Genomic DNA, 25,107 nt, shown 5'->3' on the forward strand with positions numbered 1-25,107 from the left:
AGACGTTTGTTGTCTGAAGTTTGCTTCTTTAGTTTGCGCTTGAGCTGTCAGGCTAGTGTAGCTAACAAGTAATAGAAGCTTACAGCAGTCAGCAGTGTGCAACTGCACATGCCTAAATACTCAGAGGTTTGCCTCAAACTATGTTGAGTTGTCAAGTAATCTTAAATAGACATGTGTTTCTGACACTGTACGATGCAGTGTTACGTATAAAATTGGACAAAAGAATGTGCATGCTAGAACCTGGGGTAGCTGCTACCATGAAGCCTGAATTTTGCCTGTACTTCTATCTATTTTTATAGATAGTCAGAAACCACTTAAGCCGAACAACCTAATGTGGCTGTTAAGTGATCTCAAGTCGGTGAGGATTGTGTCATTTTTTGCTTGCAAAATTAATGAGGTATAAGCTTCCTTTATGTGTCAGCCACATTAGCCTCGTAGTTTTAGTAGCATCAGATACCAAACATATCTTTGATTGACTACATTTGGGTCAAGGGGAACATTTTGCAGCTGAAACAAACCATAGAACCATTAAACGCTTCTGCCAGTTCCTATCAGTGTCCGATAGTCACTAATTGTATTTTGTGTTTTCCTAATGGGTTTATATCACAATGTTAAGGAATCTAACGGTTCAACGGGTGATTCCAGATGTATTTGATGGTTTCTTAATGGGATCTATAAATGACCTGCAGGAAACTAGAAGTCTTGAATGGTCACCAATAAGCCCATTCCCATTAGAAAGCAAAACCATCAGGATTTAATCCGGAGATCTAAGGGTCTTTATCCAACAAGGTTTATATTTGGTCACAAAGGAATAGTTTGTTGATGGAGTCAGGCTTCGTGTCCAAATTAACATTGATACTACAAAGCTAGCATTACTGGGGCAGTTGTGGGCTGGAGGTTAGGGAACCAGCCTCGTGACCGGAAGGTCACCGGTTTGATCCCCAGAGCTGACAGCACATGACTAAGGTGTCCTTGAGCAAGACACCTAACCCCCAACTGCTCCCTGGGCGCTGTGGATTGGGCTGTCCACTGCTCCGGGCAAGTGTGCTCACTGCCCCCTAGTGTGTGTATGCTCACTAGAGTGTATGTGTGTGAGTGGTGTTTCACTTCACGGATGGGTTAAATGTGGAGGTGAAATTTCCCCATTGTGGGACTAATAAGGGTCACTTAATCTTAAAAAACTCTGGAAGTCAGTAGTCACCTAAATCTTTTCAATGAATAGCATGTCTAATACTTCTCTCAAGCAGGTCAAACCCCATCCAGGCCTTCACCAAGGTCTTCATCAGATGTGTCAGAGTGGTTTATGATTTACGGTGGAACTTCACCATGTAGCTGAATGCACATGTAGGCAGCCACTTTAGACAACAGGTGTTGTGATGAAATTCAACTGCCTGTCATATGCATGGATGCCGTGCAGCCATGAGAATGCTACAAAGTACGTTCTATATATTATTTTTCTCTTATAAATAATTGTTTACCTTGAGTTTTCTTGAAGATCTATTATCTGTTATGAATAGAGACAATGAAAATCGCCATTCTAATCTATGGTCCATATGTCTAGCGTGCATGTAAAATGAAATGGATTCTGCAGAGGCATCAGTGGGAGTCTTAAATGTCTGCCTGCAGCATTCAGCTACAAGTTATGTTCATCTTTATAGTTCGCAGTCAGTCAAACAGTGTCTGAAACTACATCAACAAGTCCAACGACCTTAATGAAGACTGGATGCTGGATGATGATTGACTAGTGCTTTGTTAGCGATGTTAGCTTCGTAGCTCCAGTGCTAAAGTGGGTAAGTGGAAAATTGTGCAGGATTTTGTGAAAGATATTTTACTGAAAGTTCTTTTAAAGAGAGTCTAACCAAAAATCAAATGTAATATTATACAATTTTCCTCAGCCAAGATGTTTTGAAGTTTGCTTCTTTAATTTTGGACCGGCGCTACATGGCAAATGTAGCTAACAACTAATGGAAACTTTTACCATCACTCACACTGCAAGCCTATATCATCACCCACTCATTCACGAATCATACTGTAGTTGTAGACTTTGTGATTTCTGACCCTTTCTATAAAAACATTGACATAGAGCCAGAATTCAAGCTTGAAGATGGCTACTACAACAACACAGCATGTTTCAAAGCAAGTGTTTGATGATTTATTGGTGAAATATTTCTGTGGCGAGATATCGTTTTCTTTTATTATTCAATAGCTACATTAGCTTTGTAGCTCCAATAAAAACTAAATAAAGAAGCAAACATCTTGGCTAATTAACCACATTTGGGGAAAATTGTGTCCATTGTTTATGGCTGAACTCCCTTTCTACATGTGCGGATGTTAAGAAAAGGCACAAAAAAGATTCACGTCTTGCAATATTTGCCAATAATGCAGGAAATAAGCTATGACATCATCTGTTTCTCTTGGTTTCAGGTCCCTATTTTGTCAACTAATTATAAACCCCCTCACTCTGAGGGCCCCTCCTGGCAGTATGAGAAACTGCATGAATAATTTCACTTCTGCTTTGTAGGTGTACTGTAAAAGTGATGTGTGTGAAAGGATGTCTTTTCACAAAGCCCTTGCTCAGTGATTTACCTGTTTTGATGTGTGGCTGCTTGTGCTCTGTTTTGCCAAAGTTAAAGCTGGAGAAACCTCACAGTTTCTGTTCCACTCCTGCTTTCAGTGTCTCATTGTTCAGTAAAAAAATAGACTTGGCAATACTGGAAATTCACACTTGTTAGGAAAGTTAAGTCAGTGTCTTTATCAGGCTTTCTCCTCTGGTGAACAAGGGTTTTTATGCTGGTAAATGTGTGTTACCTATGAGGACCTGATACTATTCTGTCTAAACTATTACTATTACTATTATTACTACTCTATCTAATCTTACGTTATCTAACCTACATTCTTAAAAATCCTTTGCATGATTCTGTAGAAGAGCCACTTTTCTTAAAAAGTCATTTTAGTCAATAGAAAGTTAAAAGGGTAAAATGAGATGTGTCAGTTCAAAGAATCTCCATTTAATGTAAAGGTTCCAGGGATTCCCACATCCCCAATTTTTCATATTTCATGTTTTTCTTGAGGTGTACGTCCACGTCCAACATTTCTTTGGATTCACTTACCAAACCCAGTCACAACAAATTTTTACATGATCTTTCCCCAAACTGTCTTTATTCCATAAAGCTCAGTCACGCAAAAATGTCTGTCAGCAAAATATCGCAAGCGAAACTGCATTCAGTCATTTCAGTGGAAGATGTATCAGTTTTGCATTGCGGGCTTCCAAATAAATTGCATGAGCAAAACTTTGAATGAAGTTCAACTCTGGAAAACTTGTAAACGTGTAAATCTGCATTCTCAACCAATAGTGCTACTGATTCAGCTGTGCCGAAGCTCTGAAGGTGTATCAGCATATATAGATTTCCCTTTTTTCCAATTTATATTAGTCACATATACACATTTATGTGACATGCATGTATTTACAGTACGTCATATGTATCACATTTATATCTGTGATCCATATATTAGGCATATATGTGTTTGCTCTTCTATCAAACACACATATGCAACCCATGTTTTGCATGTACCTGTACTTATTGTTTATGGTAGGCACGTTAGCCAGCTTCTGAACTGCAAGGTTGGCAGCTTGGCTAAGCACTGCTGAACACACAAATCACCTTTAGGTTTTTTAGCTATATATCTGAGTGTCCAGTTTTGACTTTGATTTGTCTGGTTTTTGCAATGTTCTCTCAAACTGTTGAGGAGAAATCAGAGAATAAAATCACGAAGGTCAGTTTGTCACTTTCCACTTCCCCCTTCTACTGGCAATTTTAGACCAACTTGGCTTTTTTTAATGGAAGAGCCATCACAAGCTATAGTGTCTGTCTAAAACAAACCAGAAAAATGACCAAGGAAGAAATCCCCAAAAAGACGTGCCAATGCTTTTGTACAAGAAAAATGGCTTCAAAATGAAGAATTCAAGGTTTGGTTTACCAAAGATACAAATTATTTAACATCTGCAAAACCTGGAATATGCCATTTCTTATTCATCATTAAACATAACATAATTTCTGCTTCAGCTCAACATTCTCAACAAACAGATGAGTAAGCCAGCTTTCTAACTAGGTTGGTATCTTGGCTAAACACAGCTGCACACCCCAGTCACACTGCTACCAACCATGCTAGTTATCTGCACTTTTTACCATAACTCTGAATGCTAATTTGGTAGAATTATGTTTTTTTTTGCAGTTTTACTGTTTATGGTAGGTGAGTTGACACAGCTGAACACAGAGATCAACCTGCTGCCACCAACTAAGCTAGGTATCAACACCTTTAATTATTCTGTGTGCAGCATTATGCTCTGACGTGTGTAAAAATGTAGTCTTACTTACTTTTTTATTCAGTAGTTTACATTTTTGTCTTCCAGTTCAGCCTCGGTCACACTAATTTAGCAAGTGATACAGACCACAAAGGTCTAGTGTAATTGTGGTTTTGAAATGGCAGATTTTATGATCTATGTCATTGACCTCTGGTCTGATTAAATGTGCTTGTGCCTCATTCAGAAAGCAGTTTGGCCTGAAGCTCCCTGACCTTATATGTATGTACGTGTATATATATATGTATACACACGTACGCACACACACACACACACACACACACACACACACACACACACATAGATACATTTTGTATAAACATGTACTAGTTATTAAGTAGTACATTTAAACCTTTATAAAGTTCTTCACACTCACAAATCTCTTTTTCAAACCTTTTTTTGGGGAACTAAATGTGGTTATTCTATGTCATCACTCAAAGATCCTTCAGTAGCACCAGTTTTTTAAAGTGTGTATGTTACAAAACTCAACCCTAATGAACTGTACAATATGCGTGTTCACCATTTATTTCAGATAAGGAAAGACTTAGTCAGAGTTTCATCAGTTCCTGACCAGGGCTTAGCCAAGCCTAAATCTTGGCTCATTATCATAGTGTTAAGACAGCAGAGGATGTAATTTAGGTCTGGTTTAGGACCACATCCCTATTGTAATTATTACTGACAGATTTACAGGACTGTGCTCAAATCAGCTATTAGTAGTTATGTACACAGTCGAAGTGCTCATGTGTTTCGTGGTTTGGGTATGTGTGCTGTTTTACCCTCCAGGCCCTATTTCCTGTTTCTCTACTTCCTGTTTAAGAGTGTTGCAGCAGATAGCATCCTTCGCTCAGTTCCCTGAACGGTCGTTCCTTTCTGCGGTAAGGGCTGTTACAACACACCCTGAAAACACACAAGACTCAAAAACACACACATACAGTAAGTATCTACAGTAAGATACTAAGTGCTGGTGAAATGTCAGGAGAAAAACAGAAAGTGTATATTTAACAGAAAAATGCCCAGAAGCCTCAGCAACTAAACAGAATCATTTTACCAGTATTTAATGTGTCAACTCTTTACTTTTATTACAGCTTCCATTTTTTTCAGGAGAATTGCTTTCAGTTTTTCAAAGAAACCTGCAGGTATATTTGTCCACATCTCCAAAGTTCAGTCTCAGAAGTTGGCTGCATTTTCTGCTTCTCATGATTCAAGTGATCCCAAACGCATTCAGGGCTTTATTTTATACTCAGACATGGTCATTACACTGTTCTGAGAACACCAGCAGTTTCTTTACCTGCTCAAATGTTCTTTTTCATCTGTTTCCTTTCCTCAGTAAGGCCTTCTTAACACCTATACATCCTTTTAGACTCATAGCGCTGAGTGGTCTTCTCACAGTGGAAGGATGGACAGAATCACCTGCGTATTTACTGTAGCACTGTTTGCTGATAGTGATTGTTTTTGTGGCCCTATCCCTGTATCTTTATATTGTTTTTTTCACCTCAAATTTTGTACACACTTGCTTTCACTTATTTGCATTTGACCTCCCCTTCCTTATGTAATGTAATTATCTTATATTTAACCTCCTGAAAAATGGAAAACTTGTACTTAATGGCCATTTTAACTGGAAATAAATAAATGAAACATGGCCTCTGACTCCTGTCCAGGGCCAATGACTGCTGGGATAAGCTGCAGAGCCCCCCATGATACAGAAGGATAAGCGCCATAGATAATGGGGGTGTGTGTGCATCGTCTCTGACATTTATACAAACACCAATCAGCAGAACCCATCAAGAATGTTCGAACTGTCATATACAGCTGACAAATTTAAGGAAACACTAACATGAAGTGTTACTGAGTAAAGTGTTGAGCCACCAGAAGAGCTTTTTGGCATAGATTCTATGAGTTTTGTAGACATCAGCCTTCCTATGAACCCAATTTCCCTTTTGTAACTATACCTTACAATATTGCAGTCAAAAGTATGGCTAACTAAAGCTGACAAAAAAAGAAAGAAAGCAGTAAACATCAACGTTCCCCATCATGTGTGAGCTTCTGGGGTATTGGGTTGGCACTGGCCTTTTGTTTTAGCTGCCACAATCTGATCATGTTCTGTACTGACATTCTTGGTCACGTGAGGAACAGTTGCTCTTCTGTTTTCCTTGCATATCACACTAAGGCACAAGTATTACAGTCACCAGGTGGCTTTTGGCCACAATTACCAGAGCTGTTTACTGATGTCTTTCGCATAGATTTAAATGCAGATGTCACTGTTTGTATTGAAACAGAGCCAGCTGAGCAGACTTTGCAACTGAAGTGCCTGCTGTCCGCACCCCAGCACTGACCCCTCTTTCAAAGGAGTCGAGGTCAGCTAGGCCTGCTCAGCATTTTTACACATAAGAAACTTAATAAGGTGTTAATGGTTTAACTGTGTAATGAGGTATGCTCATCTGTAAGCATCTGCACTCAATATGTTCCTTAACTCATTTATTCAGGATTTTTTTTTCGTCACCTGAGTTGTGTTGCTACAAACACATACATGCACATACATACAATTAACCACTAGAGGGCACACTTGATACATCTTATTATTTTCACATCATTTATCAACAACATGAGCCATAGCTCACATTCTCTATTACAATCAGTCTTCACAGAACAGACAAATAATAACAAATTGTTTTTTATATATATATATATATATACATATAGTGGACTGGATACATATTTAGACTGGATCATATGTGCCTTTGATCCAATACTACGGCTAAAGGCCTGAGATCTGCCCCTGAAAGCATTTAAGGACAGTTTAAACATATAGTTTCCACAACATTTACTGACTATTATACTGTAGATATTTGACTGTTTTGCATACATTTGACATTCACAGCAGATACACACTGAGTTGCCAGTTTATTAGATACACCTTGTACTTACACTTATTGGCCATTTTATCAGAAACATCTACCATATAAGGGCACTTTGTAAGTTTACAGTTGCTGACCATAGCTGCACAATTTGTCATCCTCCTCTATCCCAGCAATCAGTGGAGAGGGGCCACCATAGAACCATTACTGAACAGATTTTATTTGGGTAGTGAAACATTTTCAGTAAAGCTCTGATGACCAAAATTATCCAGTAGTCCTGTGGTCATAAACTGTCCAAGGGTGAAGGGCTTGCAGATGACTAATGCAAATAGTCTTGTAGTCCCAATCTGTATAGCCTTCTGTAGTATGGCCTAAGGATATAGCTGTCAGCAACTGAACCTCATCTAGCAGCTTTTCAAACAGTTGGTGCAGAATTCTTTTACTTTTACTTCTTCAAAATAAAAACAGAAATAAATGACACATACTTATAATAAAGGTCTTTAAACAGGTTCAACCCTTTTTTGGCACCTGAGAATAAAGTCAACAACCACACAGTTCCATCCGGCTCTTCAGGACTGGACACATTTATTTTTGGACTGTTTACGGCCTTTTGTTTCTAAAAAAGACAAGATAAACAAAAGATTTTAAGAATCAGAAGACAGATCTAAATATTTTTGTTTGGTTAAAGCCTGGTCCTGGATTATATTTTCCAATTCTGAGGAATCGCCATTCAAAATGCTGTATAGTCCAGCACTAAGCCTAATTCCTGTCCAGAAAACTGACCATAGGACATCCAGATTAAGTCAGTGTATAGACTACAAACAGTTTCAATAGTGGATCACTGACAACATTAAAAAAAGGCGATTTACACAATTTGCTTCTTACCCCAAATGTAGTCAGTCAAAATATGTTTGGCATCTAAACTTTATGTCTCTAGTTTTGCGCTGAAGCTATGAGGCTAATGTAGCTAGCAAGCAATGAAGGTAGCCGTAAGTTAGCATTGTGTTAGCAATTCCATGGCTAAATCATCACACATTTGCATCAAACCATGTAGAGTTGTTAGGGAATCTCAGATAGAACTGTTGACACTGTATGACATTGTTGGCTGTTAAAATAGTCAAATATTAGATGGCTACTGCTATTGTTTTTAGCTGTGCAATGTACTTCTGTGCTTTTTTGATAGATAACAGTGTATTATACAGGGTCAGAAACCACATAAGCAAGTCTGTTTGAAATTACTTAACAAGGTGGTATGTTCTGAGGCAAATGTATGATGATATATTGGTGGGGTATTTGATCTTTAGCAGTAGTTGATGGGGTATAAGCTTCCATTACATGTTAATAGCATTAGCCTTGTAGCTCCAGTGCAAAACCAAAGAAGCAAACTTCAGACACTACACATGTCTTGGCTGATCGTTTAGACTTGCAGTACAAAAGGACATGTAAATCTGATTTTTTACCAAACTATTCTTTGAATCCATTGCTAGGAAGCTGGCAATGAAAGTGATCAATGCTATACTCACCCTGGCTGTTAATGGTCAGTTGTGATGAGTTAATTTTCTTCTTGCTCTTTTCTTTCACAGGTGGTGGTGGTTCTTCTGGGATGTTTGTAAGGTCCTCTATGCCATTGGGCATTGCAGGTTTGCTGCTGGTAGAAGGACTAGGAGTACCTTCCTCAGCTGCTGCTGCTGCTGCTGAATCATCATTTTTGTTGCCTTTGGATTTTTGAGAGCTTCGATATTTATTGAAAAACTTTTTGATGGTTCCTTTCTCTGTACTCTCTGCGGGTAGTCTTTTCAAGGTGTCTAGTTTGTCACTGCCTGCCTGTGTTGGAATCTTCTCTGATGCCAGTTCTTCTGGAGATGCTTCTGTCTGCTTCTTACCAGAAAGGTCAGGCAGGGAACCACTGGGTCCAGGAATATTCCCAAAAGCTAGCAGGTATTTAGGGTTGTAGTATTTGTGCTCAGGCACTTTCAAGGTGCCTGCGTCCCCCAGGCTCACCTGGAAGCGGGAGGTGGCAGACAGAGAGGGCCGCTTGGGGACAGTCATGCGGCCCAGGGTCCCTGTGCTTGGCTTCCCAACGTGGAATTCTTTAAAGAGGTCCAGCTTGTCCGAGATTGCGTAAAGCTCCCTGAAGTCGTTGTCGAAGAAGTCGACTATCTGGCCGGACATTACAGTGATCATGTTTCGGTCCATACGGGATGATGTCCAGGAGAAACTACGAAAAGCAGGAAAAAGTATCACTCACAGGGTCCTTGTTCTGTTTTTTTTTTTAGTATTTTACTTTTTCTAGTTTTTATGTTATAATGTTCAAAAAGACTTTCTATATTATCATTTTCCATCCTCTCTCTCGAATGCTCGAATGCAGTGCTTAAAGGAAAGAGGCAAAACAACTAGAAATGAGTGGTTAGTCTAGTCTGTATTACAGATGTGCTAGCCAGCCTAATAGCCAACCCAGCTTAAATTTTCTCTAAACTTCAGCTAAATTAGATTTTGTGCCTGATAGTATTCTCTCTATGCAAACTACATTCTGGCCCATTGTTTCAAGTTGTCCCTTTCCTTTAAACACCACATTTATTGAATGTAATGCGTCATTTTGCTCATCATACTGAAGGTTTTTCATTAACAAAAAGCTCATTGAACTTATATCAAATCCAAAGCAACTGTGAGCTGCAGGAGAATGGCATTCCAGTAATGACGACTGGAGCAAAACTACAGTAAAGGTACATGTAAGTTTGGAACTGAAAGATTTTCTTTATTTGCTGCAAGGTTGGCACTTTAATTCGTAACTTTGTTTGCAAATCAGTCAACATGCAATATGAGAGAAACTGGTGTCTGAGACCTTGACTCAAGAGCAAAACCCTGCTACTCTTTACAGTCTGAAATGTGTGTAAGGATTTGATCTGATCTGATTGTGTTTATGTTTGTGATGTCACAACCATGGTGAATTGAAAACGGGCTGTTTTTACTACTTAGATTCCATATATTTACTCTATGCAATGCAGTGCAAAAATTATATTTAAGCAAGTGAAAACATTAAATCTAGGAAGCATATCTAATATTTGACTTTCTGAAATTGAAGAATATTTTGATAATTTATCAATTTCTAGACATATTTACTTGTTTTAAGTCATTTTATCTTCTATTATATTCTATTGGCAGATAATTGTACTTCAAGCAATATTGGTCTGCACTATTTCCCAAAACAATTAAAATGATCTCCCAATGGAATAAGACGCATACCACAAAAAAAAAATTAAGTAAAATTGTGTAGAAATTGGTTGACTCATTTTTATAAAATTCTTACAGCAGTATCATAATGAGAAATGTTGGACAGTGCTGGACTTAAGATGCTTTCATTTGCTTAGATATCAATTTTCTTGAATTGTGGGGAGTGAAAAGTATGTTTTAAAACTTTAAGTGTTTATATATTCAAAATTCCATTATGTGGTCCCTTTCAGTTCTACTCAAGACATTTTCTCTGCTCTCGACATTCAGCACATTGAGGACCAATAATTATCAGGTGTGTATGTACAGGAGAAACATGAAACAGTGCAATTCAGTGGGTGTACAGGACTACAAATCGGACCCACTTATTGAAGAATTTATACAAATATTTAATGACCTGTGTGATAACCACTGCATTTTATTAATTACAGTAAGCTCACAGATTGTAATTTATACTGGTATAATTACCGTTGTGAATGAGCCAGCCAGGCCTCACACAAGCCACAAGCCACCTACCTGTATGATCCAAACATGACTTTGTCTCCATCTACAATCATGTATTTGCTGCACAAGCTCCCTGGGATCCTCCCATAGGACAGCTCGAATCCTACGCCTTTCACCACACGTGTGCGGATGTTCTGTAGAAGTATGTTAAAAAATATTAAAAAGTGTGATTGGTATTTTCACTCTAATTCATATACAGTACTGTGCAAAAGTCAGAAATCACCCTTTATTTAATTACTTTACAGTAAACATACAGTAAGTACAAGTTATTCTCTTCTGAGATTAGATAGAAGGTAATGCATTTGCATAAGAAAAAATAAACCAAGAGTTTCCAAAGGTAGTTCAAAACATAAAACAATAAGATATAGAGACAATGGGACTCTTAACAACTGTGTCAGATCTGACAGACCACCAAAACCATTCCTGTCAGATAAACAGCATTTAAATCTCTGAAAACATCCACAGGTGTTTCTGTCCATCCTTCCACTGTGAGAAGAAAACTCAGCACTATGAGTCTGAGCCTCATTGAGAAAAAGAAAGAACATTTGGACTTAAACTGGCCACCTGACAGGTGTAGTTCAGTTGTATTGACTGAAGAATCTAAATGTATAATGGAATTAATTCAATTTTGAAAAGCAGAAAATACAACTGAATTCTAAGAACTTTGAGGTGTGAAAAATATGGTTTTAAAGTCCAGATGTGAACCTTAAACGTGTTTTTCCAGATGAAAAGTACATGTTTATACCTTTTCATAGCCTAATGTTTTACAGAGCAATACAATAAAAAGCCTGGAGATGAGATGGGGTGTGTGTAGTCAGTACAACTTACATAAAATAATATAATTTCTTTGATTTATAGTACAAATATGATCCCTGACTAAAGGTACTGAGATGTACCTTTGAGGGTACCACCTCAGTGACAAGAGGGGTCCTGCCTTAGTGACAGCTTGCTACCTTTATTTCTGAGAGTTCAGGTGACAAATAAAGCATATGCAGCATGTCAGCACAGCTTATTTCTGAGTTTTTCAATTTGTGAATTATTATGAGAAAACCAGCATCACGCTTCCTGGTTTATACTCGGACTCTCAACTCAAGTACGATCTCCAACTCCTCAGATCAATCAGCTAGTCATGTGACTCAGTCCACCAATCATCAGCCAACCAGCAGATCCAGCTCACTACTGATTGTCATCACCTGTTGATCTGTGTAAGCCTGTCTGTGCCTCTGTTTCCTCATTGCTGAGCTGTCTCTCTGTTTGATCTTTGGCTTTCTCTTTTTGTCTTTCATATTTTCCCCTTTTGGCTTAGTCCCCCCCCAAAATGTTGAAAAGTATTGACAGTCCTGCTGAAAACAGAAAGATGAAACAGAGCATTTGTGGTCTTGCTGTAGTATGCTGTGCTTGCCAGACCAGGACATCGAGCCACTGTCTGTTATGTGGAGGGCAGCAGTGTTACCCTCTATGCTGTACCAACCACTACAAATTACACACAGTATTGCTTTCTCCCACCTTCCCCCATCCTAACCTGGCTTCCTTATTTAAAAGGATATGTTTAAAACAGGGGGTTATTGTCCACTCTATATGTTAACTATGAAATTGTGTCTGTGTTCACTTGCATGGAAGTTTTTAGTAGATAACTCGCTAAATTGCCTGCCCCCACCAGCATAAAGTGTCTATAGACCAGTGGTTTCCAGCCCTGGTGCTCAAAAGTTTGGAGTTTAGTTGCAACCTATACCCAAGAAGCTGCCTTACTTAACTCTAGTACATCTGACCTAACCAATCAGGGACTTGGAAGGAGGTAGATTACCTGGAACAGGTGTGACAAATTGTGGTTGCAACTTCAACCTCCAGCACTAAGCTTGAACTAGGTTGCCACTAAATGTTTATGTAAGACACATGTTTTTGTAAAACAGTTTCAGGAATCCTGTGTAAATATAAAATGTGGTCTGTGCAAATGTTATGGTACATTTTAAATGTGATGTTTTTTTTCCCAATATGTTAAACTCAAACTCCAATGGATAAGTAGATATAAATTGTGCAGTAAAGTCTGCAGAAAATGCCATATTCAAGTCTGCTGTCTGTACAGGGTGTGTCACTTAAAAAGTCAACAAATCATGTTACCTGCATAGTGATGGAAGCCTGATAACATTTAATAAAAAAAGTAACTGAACTGGTTTTACTTTGCTGCTTTAGCATAAAAAAACATTAAGACAGTCTTTCATACCCGTCTCCTCCATTGTTAAGTGCATTGATTGTGGTTTTAAAATGGACCTTAAATATGCATGTTTCAAACATTTATTTGCAGTATTCAGCAGCTGCCCAGTAGCTTCTATTGTGAGTTTTGTCAATGAGTTTTCATTTCTTTCAGTTCTGCATGTAGAATTAAAATGCCTTGAAATGATTGTCTATGATAACTGACCATACACTACAAGTATAAATCAGTGAAATGTGCTACATGTTTCCTTTAATCAATAAGAGAAACACTCGATAACTCAAAGACTCAGTCATTGGAAGTTGTGAGTCTCTCTCGCTGCCCATCTGTGTGTGTTCTACTCACCTGTAGGTGGTGAGATTTGACCTGCAGTCTATTGCACATGTCAAGGAAATACGGCACTCCCTGAATGTCCAGTATGATGTAAACAGGCACCCTTCGCTTGGACGCTGCGTCGAATAGATCTTGCAGGATTTGGAGATCTGTGAGGAGATCCATTACGATAGCAATAACCTGAGAAATACAAACAGAGAATAGAACATTTAAGCTTTCTGAAAGGCTATATTCTCAACTTTTCACCAATCAGGAACACGTGAGAAATTGTGTACAATTAAGCAAGGTGGAAAAATAAAGGTTGTCCAGAGCCAGTGATGTGCTGAGAATGATCCACTACTACAAAAACATCCTATTAGCTCAGTGGTGGTCCTCTAAACAGATGGGCTACAAACTCTAACTGTAGAACTGCCTATATAGTATAGAAGTCCACCTATATAGTAAATAAATCTGACAAATTGGACAGTGAGTGTAGATACAGGGTGAGCATACCTAATGGTCAGTGATCAGCAGACAAATCATTGCTGTGTGATATGCTGTGCTCTATTTTTGTTGTTTTCCAGGTTTTGACATCATTTAAAAATGCATGTTGTCCTTTCTATTTCATGTACATTTCATAATGATTGGACCAGACAAAATGGCCCAGAACTAAATGGAAATATATGTTTCCATTGACTTACATTAAGAGTAATGTAGGTTTTATCTTTCTCCTGTAAAGTTACCATTTTGGAGATATGAGGTTTTCTTCTGACAACAGTGACATACAGAATGCAGTTGATTTCTGTGTTCATACACTATATTGCCAAAAGTATTCACTTGTCTGCCTTCACACACATATGAAATTGAGTGAGATCCCATTCTTAATCCATAGGGTTTAATATGATGTCGGCCCATCCTTTGCATCTATATCAGCTTCAACTCTTCTGGGAAGGCTTTCCACAAAGTGTGATTATATGAATTTTTCTGGAAGTGCAATTGTGAGGTCAGACACTGATGTTGGACGAGAAGGCCTGGCTCACAGTCTCCACTCTAATTCATCCCAAAGGTGTTCTATCGGGTTGAGGTCAGGACTCTGTGCAGGCCAGTCAAGTTCTTCCACACCAACTTGCTCATCTATGTTTTTTTGGACCTTGCTTTTTGCACTGATGCGCAGTCATGTTGGAACAGGAAGGAGCCGTCCCCAAACTGTTTCCGCAAAGTTTGGAGCATGAAATTGTCCAAAATGTCTTGGTTGGCTTGATCCTTTCACTAGAACTAAGGGGCCGAGCCCAACTCCTGAAAAACAACCCCACACCATAATCCCCCCTCCACCAAACTTGGCACAATGCAGTCAAACAATTACTGTTCTCCTGACAACTGCCAAACCTAGAGTCATCCTTTGGATTGACAGGTGGAGAAGCATGATTAGTCACTCCAGAGAACATGTCTCCACTGCTCAGTCCAGTGGCGGCACTTTACACCACTGCATTCAACACTTTGTATTGTGCTTGGTGATGTAAGGCTTGGATGCAGCTCCTCAGCCATGGAAACACATTGAACCCATGAAGCTCTCTATGCTGTTCTTGACCTAATCTGAAGGCAACATGAAAATCTGTAACGATTGACTCTGCAGAAAGTTGGTGACCTCTGCGCACTATGTGCCTCAGCATCCACTGACCCCGCTCTGTCATTTTACTTGACCTACTACTTCGTGGCTGAGTTGCTGTCATTCCCAATTGCTTCCACTTTGTTATAATACCACTGACAGTTGACTGTGGAATATTTAATAGTGAGGTGGGTAATAGTGAGGTGAGATGGTACCATGCTGGAATTCACTGAGCTCCTGAGAGCGACCCATTCTTTCACTAATGTTTGTAGAAGCAGTCTGCAGGCCTAGGGGCCTGGTTTTATACACCTGTGGCCATGGAAGTGATTGGAATACCAGAATCTAATGATTTGGATGGGTGAGTGACTACTTTTGGAAATACAGTGCATGTGTGTACAGTTGTATGAAATAATTTGGACGCCCCTGGGTCAGCGGTATAGATGGTATGTTTTGTTGGTTTCAACCAACAATGTGTTAACACATCCTCCTCATTTTACATAACATTTAACATAAGACAGCTCATATAAAGCCTCATTCATGAAAACAACAATAACAGCAAAATATATATAATATGTATAAAACAGAGAAGAAATTATATATATTTTAACATTTGATCTCTCAGATCATATGCCGAACAAGCTTGATAAGAGGAGGGTTTTTAGTCTGAAAGCAGGCTGCATTTTGTTTTTCTCTGCATAACCGTTACAGACAGTCCAAAGGAGTCATTTGTTTTTACAGGTTATTTATTTACTTGTCAGGAGACTCCCTTTCAGTCATTCAAAGAATCTGCAGGGATAATTTTCCATACCTCCAAAGTCTTAGAAATTAGTTGTATTTCTGCTTCTCATCCTTCAAATCATCCCAAACACATTCGGGGACTTTGTGGTCTGGACTTTGAGATAGCCACTTCTTTTTTTGTTCCTTCTTTTTTATAAATGACTGTTCATTTATCTGATGGACAGTTTTGGTGTCTTTCAGGTCTTGCACAGATGTTAGGAGTCCCATTTCCTCTGTATCTTGCATTTTTTAAATTGATGTCCAGTTCTTCTAATTCTGCTAAATACCAAATAGAAGTAAATCTAGACACAAGTTAAAGTATAAAAGAAATAAAATAAAGTATAACAGTATATCTATTTACATATTTACATGGCATATGAGACAGATTCGCTGCATTTACAAGACAGCAGGCACTGAGTGGTATGAGGTGGTCTAACAGCACATATTATAAACATAACTAACTCTGAGTTACATCAATAATGCATCATGCTTATGTACAGTAGATTATAGGTAATTGCTGTTTGTTCTGTTTGATAAGAATTTAGGTTAGAGATACAGTATCTATATTCATATCTGCTGAGAGAAAGTGGGAAAAGTCAATGACTTCATATGGCAGGTGGTTAAAAATGGATCTATTCATGGCTGTCAAACAGGTTCTTCATCACTGTGCTTCCTCATTCTTTTTAAGCCATTAAACATGGGCAAGATATGTACCTATATGTATTTTTGTTGTGCATATTTAATTTGTTTTTTATAAAAAGGTATAGTAAAAGACACACAGCAATGGAAAAAAGTTAAAGAAAGATCAAGTACAATCTCATTGTTTGGCTTTCTCTGTTTGCGCAGCAATTGAATGTTGTCACAGTGAAATGTAGTTCAGCAAAACACACCTATTGGTTTTATGGGATGTAGGATTAAGCAGCATGCTAAGTGCTGTATGGAGCAAATTTGATTCTGTTCACACATCAAAACTCAGTTAGTTAAAATGTTCCATTTGAATGTGGTGAATATAACCTAGTTGGACAGGAAACACCTGGAAACACCTGATGGGCTGGAAAGAACCACAAGTTAATGCTACCTAACTGGTGGACCATTTTATTGCTGCCACAATGCTGACTCATAAGGGAAACATTAATGGTCCAATTAACACAAACCTATTAATGTGAGAGGTGGTTTCCCAGGGATTTACTGCCCAAGTATATGCTGGCTCAAATTCAAGGCAGAAGAACAATTTCACATTAATATAGAGCCATTGTCTTTTCCAAAGAGCCCTTGAGAAAACATTAAGCATGTAGTATTTTTGCCATATTAAGTCAATATTTTTGAAAAAATAAGTTCCTTTTTTGAGATGCACAGAGCCTTTCTGAGAAAGTTCAAATGTTAATAATGCATTTTTACTTTTTTACTTGCACATATGTTTGTAAGAAAAGTAATTTACTCACTGTTAAATGTACTTTGACATTTAGTGAATAATTCCTGCTTTTAACAGTTGCTCACATTTCTCACTTTGGAGCTTTACTGTTCTATTTTAGACCAAAAGGATCCTAACAAGCTTCTATACTGGTGGATGCTGTATGTATTAAGAAGGTCCACTGCAGATCTATAGGAAACTCTATTTTGGTACTACAACATTTTTTGACTTGCTGCTTTTTACTCCTGTTTATTTATTTATTTATTATATTATACTATTTCATTATTTCTCTTTTTCTAATACCAAAATTGAAAGTGTTCATTTTAAGTGAAAGTAATTACAGCTACTGAGAACTAGCACAAATTAGAAACTGGCTCTTGTTTCTGTTGCTGTAAATTTCCGTTTCACAATGACATGCTGTACAACACCCATACATTTACCTCCAACCACAAATTCCTCCTTGTGGCTTTTCAAAAAGAAAGAAAAACTATGAAAGGTATTGCAGCACATTAGAATCCTGCTTGAGGTTCAAGTTGCACTTGAGATCCTGCTTTGAAACCAGTTTTGAGACCAATGACTGGTGCCTGAGGTTAGTTTGAGTAACAGAAGTTTGGGCTGCAGTAGCATTATGAGTCAGGTTTTAGATAAGATCATAGAAATGGAAAGGAAAAGAAAGTGAGGTTATATGGTTTTAAAGGCCAAACACCAGCCACTGGCATCTGGATATGTTTGAGTAATGGTGTTGCTGAGTTGCTAATGTGTTGATGCAGCAATACCAGTGAATTAATCTATGTTAAAATAATGATTTAGTGCTGTTTAGCACTTAAATGTGTACATTAGGTTTGCTAGAGACCTGTGACCTCATTTCTGCCCTCTATCTCATCCAAGTAAAAAACAAAATATAACAAAATACAGCAAAAAAGAAATGAAAATGTAATCTACCAGTTTGTGTAGAGCTTTTTGATGAGTACTTTGCATTTTGTTGCCTAATGGCAACATTCATTGAAATGGAACTGCAGTCCATAATGCAGTTCTAATGAGAAAAAAACACTATAAGGCACATTCAAATAGTTGCTACAGTAGTTGTAGGACACATTCATCATCCAGAAATGAAAAATAAGTGCATAACAGCCAAATATGCAAACATTTTTAAAGATAATATAAAAAGGTAGATTAACATACTGATAAAAATATGCATGTTTGTACTGCATGCATTGCATTGTATACATTCTAGATAACAGTTCCATTGTTACATGGTGTTGCCATATGGCAACAATCATGATTTATTTTAATATTTAACCTAGATTTAATTGACTACAACCTCAGGCGCTAATTGAGTTTTATTTTTTGAGTATTATTATACAGTTGCATGCAAAAGTTTATGCACCCCTAGACAAATTACACATGTTGGTGATTTTTTTTTTTTTTACATTAAAATAAGTTAATATATTCTCAACATTTTGTCCAGTTTATTGCACAATTAGTGTTAAATTATTAAATTAACATATTGAAAAAAAGCACAATAAAGCATGAAATACAGTTTGTGCAGATGTTGTGGCACATTTAATATTTTATCATTATTTTTCCCAAAATATTAAACTCAAATGAGTAAAAACTGTGCACTGAAATTTATAGAAAAGTGTCATTTCCGTGTTGTATCCGGCAGAGGATGTGTTAACTGAACAGGGGAGATCTTGGGATTGTGACTAAAGCTGGGAAAGTTTTCTTTAAATGATGGGTACTTATGAGTTTAGTGAAAGCTATGCTTCCTCATTCTGATTGACTGACTAAAGAACAATCAGGGGTTTTCAGGGCAGAGCACGTCACATGCTCCTAACTTATTTATATGTCTTAATGAATCATCCCTGCAATGCCTACGGCAATCAGTTTCCTAAGAACAAAACAGGAATCTTTAAACGTTACTATGGACATAACTCAAACAAACTACTGCCGTGGTGGCTTTGGATGGAATAGATATTTATCAGACTTATACAGTGTAGAACATTGTTTGAGCCATAGGCCTGTTCAAAAAGCCCGTAATTAGACTGATTCAGATGTGTTAGTGCTCAAACTACTCACTGCACTCATTCTAACCCTAAACTGAGACTTATTACTTTCATTTTGCAACACTCCTCTTTTATAGATACAACTACATTTAATTACATAGTGAGCTGTCCATCCATCTATCTTCTAAACCATTTCTCCTTCTGGGTCACAGTGGGTGCTGGAGCCTATGACAACGTTCATAGGGCGGGAAGTAGGATACACCCTGGAAAGGTCACGAGTCCATCACAGGGAAGATACACAGACATATAGATTCACACACACACATTCATACCAAGGGGCTATTAAGCATCTCCAATTGACCTAAACACTTGTCTTCGAACTGGGAGGAGACCCACACAGACACAGGGAGAGCTTGCAAGCTCCATACAAAAAAGACCCCGGGCCCTTCTTGCTGTGAAGTGACCGCTCCTTTTCCACTTATAAACACAAATATGGAATTTGCTGAAATTTTGCACTATTGATTATTTGATATAAGGAAGTTTCATGTAGTACACTGTAAACCCAATTTAAAAAAAGAAGGGAATCAGTATTTTTAAGTCTATAAACTCAAATGTCAGAAGAATGCACAACTTTGAGTTTTTAAGTTACACACAATCATTTATTTCAAGTGTGTACTACTGAAAATATGGATCTATTCCATATGTTTCTCTTACGCAGTACAATTAAGTACAAATAAGTCAAGTTTTAAGTATTTTAACGAAATATTTAATGTTGACAACTTATTTTGTACAAGTTCTTCTTACTTACCCATAATTTCAGTGTGATTAAATACTGAAAGTAATTACAACTCAAAGGAAAAGACTTACAACACTCAATTACTTGAGTGACTACTTAAAAATTTTTGTGGCAACTAATTGCCTTAAATGAACCAAGTACTACTGACTCAAAACAGTGACATACACTAAAAATAGGTTCAAACTGACATTTACGAACTAAAGAGCAGGTTTTCAAAGCCAAATTTGAGATGTTTTCCAAGCACTAATTTTTACACACATTTTGCACCTCGCGCATTTGTGCAATCAACCAATGAAATCAATGCAATCCACAAAGTGTCTTCACGACAGGGTTAGCTTATCAGACTGAAACAGTTTCACTGAAATTCAAAATAAAATCATTATTGCGGCCACACAACACTTCTCAGTAACCAGACACATGGGCGAATACAGTGTAAAATAAAGTAAAAACAAAAAAGACTAGCACTTAGCAATATTGACAAACAGCAAGTCTTTCAAAAGTGTCTACTGAAAAACAATGAGCTTCCTTAACCAAGCTAAAATAAAAGAAACACCTCTGAGAATCAGACATCATTAATGATATTGCAGCAGGCAGGAGGAAAAAGTAGATAGATCATCAGATCATTCTTAAGGGTCTGTAACCTATAAACATTGTGAAAGTTTCACTAAGTTATTTGATACGAAGCTATTCGAATTGTGATATCACAAAAATCAACTGCTCATGGTACCTCGCCTGATTGGCCTACAGCTCTTTAGCCCCACCCACTCGCCCAAAGTTACAGGCCATGTTTTGCCTTTACTGCTTTTTTAAAGAGGCACAATACATGGCAGCCTGTATATAAACTTCATATTTTGTTATGAAATACAAGAAAATTTGGGATATTGTTACGACCCCCAGTCATAATTTCCCTTCTTTGTATCTGTTTGTGGCTATGTTGTGTGTTTTTCCATTGCTGTATTATGTGCAGGTACATGGTTGGCCACTCTGGGGCGCACAAAGATATAAGAGGTTGCCGAGCCACCGTCTCGGGAAACGTTAAGGGCTCTTTCCCCTTTGACAAGACCTGGAAGAACACCTGTTCAGACCAATCTGTCACTCTTCATGGCACTCTATCACTTCACTTTGTGCGTAAAGTTTGAAAGTTTGTGAAGGTTTTGTTAGATTTTGTGAAACTCGTGTGAACATTGTAAAAGTAGGGCATGGGTGGCATTTTGTTTTTGGTTGCCTTTTCTCCTGTTTTAAGGAAGGGAGTTAGAGTAGCAATATGTACTTTTGAGTTGTGAATTTCCCCGCTGTGGGACTAATAAAGGATTATCTTATCTTATCTTTTGTGTTCTTTTGACTTTAGTTACATTTGAAATCGTTAGTTATGTTTAAGTTGGGGGTTAGGTGCCTTGCTCAAGGGTACTTCAGTCACATACTGTTCCCTAACCTCCAGCCCATGACTGTCCCCGAAGTGCTGCATATTTAATTACTTTTTGAAATTAATTTAGGAAAATATGTTCCATTTTCCTTTTTATTCTAAAACCCACCATAAGGTAGACTTTGTGTCTCATCCACAGACTATGCTGAACAATATGTTTAATATAACAATGGCACTACTGGTGGTGAACTAATTTGACATGCAATACGGTTTCAGAACTCACCCAATATTGAAAACCCTCATGAATACATGCCCATATATGTGTGTGAGCAAGTGAAAGTGCAAGAGAGAGAGAGAGAAAGAGATGCAATGACAAGGCTAGAATGGCATGTTATCATCTTCAATACATGGAATATATTTTGAGTAAAAGTTGACTGAACATTTTAATAATGGTACCAATGATACTGGACAGTGGAGATCAAAAACAGACTGTCTGCTTCAAAATGTAACCCTGAGTGCATCCCCTGTACAGGCCTTTTAATATAGAATTTTATTTATTTTCTTTATTTGTTAATTTATCTGTGATCTATACGTGCCTATAAGCTTTAGCTGGTTTTCATCACCACATGTTAATATTTACCATACAAAAACACCAACATGACTCATCTGCATATTTCCAAACCCTACATGGGTGTGTCAGAGTAGGTAGACACAAAGCCCTGAAGTGCAAGACCATGACTAAGAAACACTGATCTAAATGCTATAATACCCCTGCTGATGACAGATTAGTGAGATTATTACTGCTGCTAAAACAAAGCCTGAATGAGCAGAGTTCCAGTGAACAGCAGGTCTACACAATGAGTGTAGGCCTATTCCACTTTCACACCCAAAATCCAATGTACTAGTGAATTTAAACAGTGAATTTCAGTGGAACTGATCACAATCCCTTTTTCACATTCCTCTCTGTTGACTTAATCCTCTTGTGCTGGTTGCTGCTGCATGTGTTTATCCACTTTAGGGGTGTTATTGAGGTGAGAGAAGATGATGCCCTGAAGCAGTTCAGTGCCAAACTGCACTGGAGTTCATGTGGATACAAGTCTGTGTTTGTCGGCTTAACTTCTTGTGTTTCAGCCTGGAAATCAAGGCTCTTCAGCTCAGCACATTCACACACATCTTCCCTTATCATCAAACCTGCATGAGAGTGTATAAAGGCTCACCAGCAACAGGTTCAACCCTACAGCACCAAGATCACGACTCAGCATAATTTAGAATATTCTGACAAGATATTACAGTTTTATAAAGGTGAAAGTAACACTTGCCATTGTAAAATTGTACAACTGAAATGGTTCAATTGCAACAAAAAAAATAAAAAAATAAAAAAAATAATAATAATAAGTTGATTTCCTTATACAGTAAACAATGCATTTATATTACCCAATATATTAAATTAATCAAACAGTAACTGTGTTAAAATGTTCAGAAGTGTTTCCTTCATAAAGGATGTGATCATTTCTTTACATTTGGAAAATTAACAAAATATGGTAATTGACCAGGGGATGTATTATTATTATTATTATTATTATTATTATTATTATTATTATTATTCATACCAGAAGCAGAACCTTTAGTGTTACAGTACCTTACCTGTAGTTATGTCCTATCATTATTACAGTGGTTATTATTGTGATTGTTACTGTGAATATCACTCTAGTTAGTATTGTGATTGTCACTGTGGTCATAATTGTGATTATTACTGTGGCCATTGCTGTGACTATTACAATAGTTATTGTTGTGGTTAGAATTGTGATTGTTACTGTGACCATCACTATAGTCATCATGTGATTGTGACTGGTCATAATTGTGATTATTACTGTGTTCATTGCTGTGATTTATTATTGTGGTTATTACTGTGGTTATAACTGTGATGGTTACTGTGATTACTGTGGTTGGTTAGTGTAGTGGTTAACACCTCTGCCTTCTATACTGTAGACTGGGGTTCAATCCCCACCAGGGCAAACACCCTACACTATACCAATAAGAGTCCTTGGGCAAGACTCCTAACACCACCTTGGCCTACGTGTGTAAAAATGATCAAATTGTAAGTCACTCTGGATAAGAGCGTCAGCCAAATGCCATAAATGTTATTAAAACTGTGATTATTACTGTGTTGTTATTATAACTTTGATTATTACTGTGGTTATAACTGTGATGGTTACTGTGATTATCACTATAGTTATTATTGTACTTATTACTATGGTTATAACTGTGATTATTACTGTGTTGTTGTTGTTGTTGTTGTTGTTGTTATTACTGTGGTCATTGCTCACCTTGCTGGCCTCTTGGATCAGCCTCCTCACGACCTCTTTAAGGTGTGGCCCGTTTTCTTTGGGCGGGTGCGTGTGGACCGCGACGCGCGTGACCCCCCTGAAAAAGCCACCGTGCGGCCAGCCGATGTCCAGCGGCGGGACCTCGGTGTCCGACATCTGGGGCCAGTAAGTGGAGCGCATAGAGGAAGAGTCCGCAGAGCGACCCTGCGCGCGCTGCTCGTTCTCCTCCTCCTCGCTCGTTTTGAACTGCACGAGCGAGTTTCTGATCACTTTAATCTCGCGAGCGGACAGGAAATCCTTGGCCTTGTCCTGGTCCAGGCGCGTCTTAAAGGCTCCGTCTCCGTCCCGCAGCAGAGTCTCCAGGGCCGCGCGCTGCTGCTCGCTGTAGTAAAACTCGGGCTTGGTTTCGGGGATCGTCTGGGTTATTTGGCCATCTTCCATGCACGCGAGCTGGGACTCGGCCATGGCTCGCGGGTCACGGGTACCGGCACACGTCCGGTACAGGCGCTCGCGCTGAAGGAGTCCAGGCCGTCTGAGCTCACCTGAGCGAATCCTTCAGGTAGGGCAGAGTTGAAGCAGCGGTGGGCGGAGTCTGATCATCATGCAAATCAACCCAAGCTCATTGGCTCCCTTCCTCCTACCTGAGGGTGCCACAGTTCGCCAGAAACGCAGCACCAGTGTTTACTTGTTGTCCGACACACCTGCCTTAAAGAGGATCTTCACCTATTTTCATTTCTTTGTGTAGTTCAGTCATTATCACGCAAAGTCATTCGGAGTCCTCAGATTTCTCTGCAGTGCTGGTGTTTGAGGCGAAAACCTTGTGTCAAAACTATGCTTAAACAAGATTGCAATACTATTATGAATAATACATATACTATGGAAATTCTGAGGTAATAGTTCCGGCTCACATGCTAGCTTAAACATGCACTTTTGAAGCTTGTAACACATTTTAACGACATATAATTTACATTTACGCCATTTGGCTGACGCTCTTATCCAGAGCGACTTACAATTTGATCATTTTACACAAGTAGGCGAAGGTGGTGTTAGGAATCTTGCCCAAGGACTCTTATTGGTTTAGTGTAGGGTGCTTACCCAGGTGGGGGATTGAACCCTAGTCTACAGCGTAGAAGGCGTTAACCACTACACTATACCAACCACCTATCATCTATCTATCGCTGTTGTTTAAGCAAAACTCACCAAACCAAAGTGGCAACTTCACAGGAGAAGGAAAAAACCTACTTTACTTTTAATGTACTTCAATGGAACCAAACTTTTTTTCCAGGTCATTTTGGGCCGTTTCTTATGGTCCATTCATCAGGATATTTACACACAAAGGACAAAAGGCATTTT

The 25,107-nt window shown here is 38.3% G+C and overlaps 1 protein-coding gene across 1 annotated transcript; it reads right to left on the reverse strand.

Annotated features, from left to right (window-relative positions):
* Positions 1-6,820: 6,820 nt before the first annotated feature.
* Positions 6,821-24,290, reverse strand: fam83fb (family with sequence similarity 83 member Fb). The gene is made up of 5 exons (XM_017702122.2): positions 23,755-24,290; positions 13,502-13,669; positions 10,960-11,081; positions 8,739-9,433; positions 6,821-7,831 (listed from the first exon to the last, which is right to left on the reverse strand). Exons 1-5 carry the CDS (start codon positions 24,217-24,219, stop codon positions 7,785-7,787), a joined length of 1,497 nt encoding a protein of 498 aa, XP_017557611.1. The 5' UTR covers positions 24,220-24,290; the 3' UTR covers positions 6,821-7,784.
* Positions 24,291-25,107: the final 817 nt, after the last annotated feature.

The sequence above is a fragment of the Pygocentrus nattereri genome, chromosome 30, assembly GCF_015220715.1.
Source record: "Pygocentrus nattereri isolate fPygNat1 chromosome 30, fPygNat1.pri, whole genome shotgun sequence".
Classification (NCBI taxonomy): domain Eukaryota; kingdom Metazoa; phylum Chordata; class Actinopteri; order Characiformes; family Serrasalmidae; genus Pygocentrus; species Pygocentrus nattereri.

Excerpts from the sequence above, each read along its gene's own strand:
- fam83fb (XM_017702122.2), bottom strand. The coding sequence starts at position 24,219 with ATGGCCGAGTCCCAGCTCGCGTGCATGGAAGATGGCCAAATAACCCAG. Across the intron at positions 11,082-13,501 it reads TCAAATCTCACCACCTACAG|AACATCCGCACACGTGTGGT; the intron begins GTGAGTAGAACA and ends ATACTTCTACAG. Across the intron at positions 9,434-10,959 it reads GTCATGTTTGGATCATACAG|TTTCTCCTGGACATCATCCC; the intron begins GTAGGTGGCTTG and ends TGCTTTTCGTAG.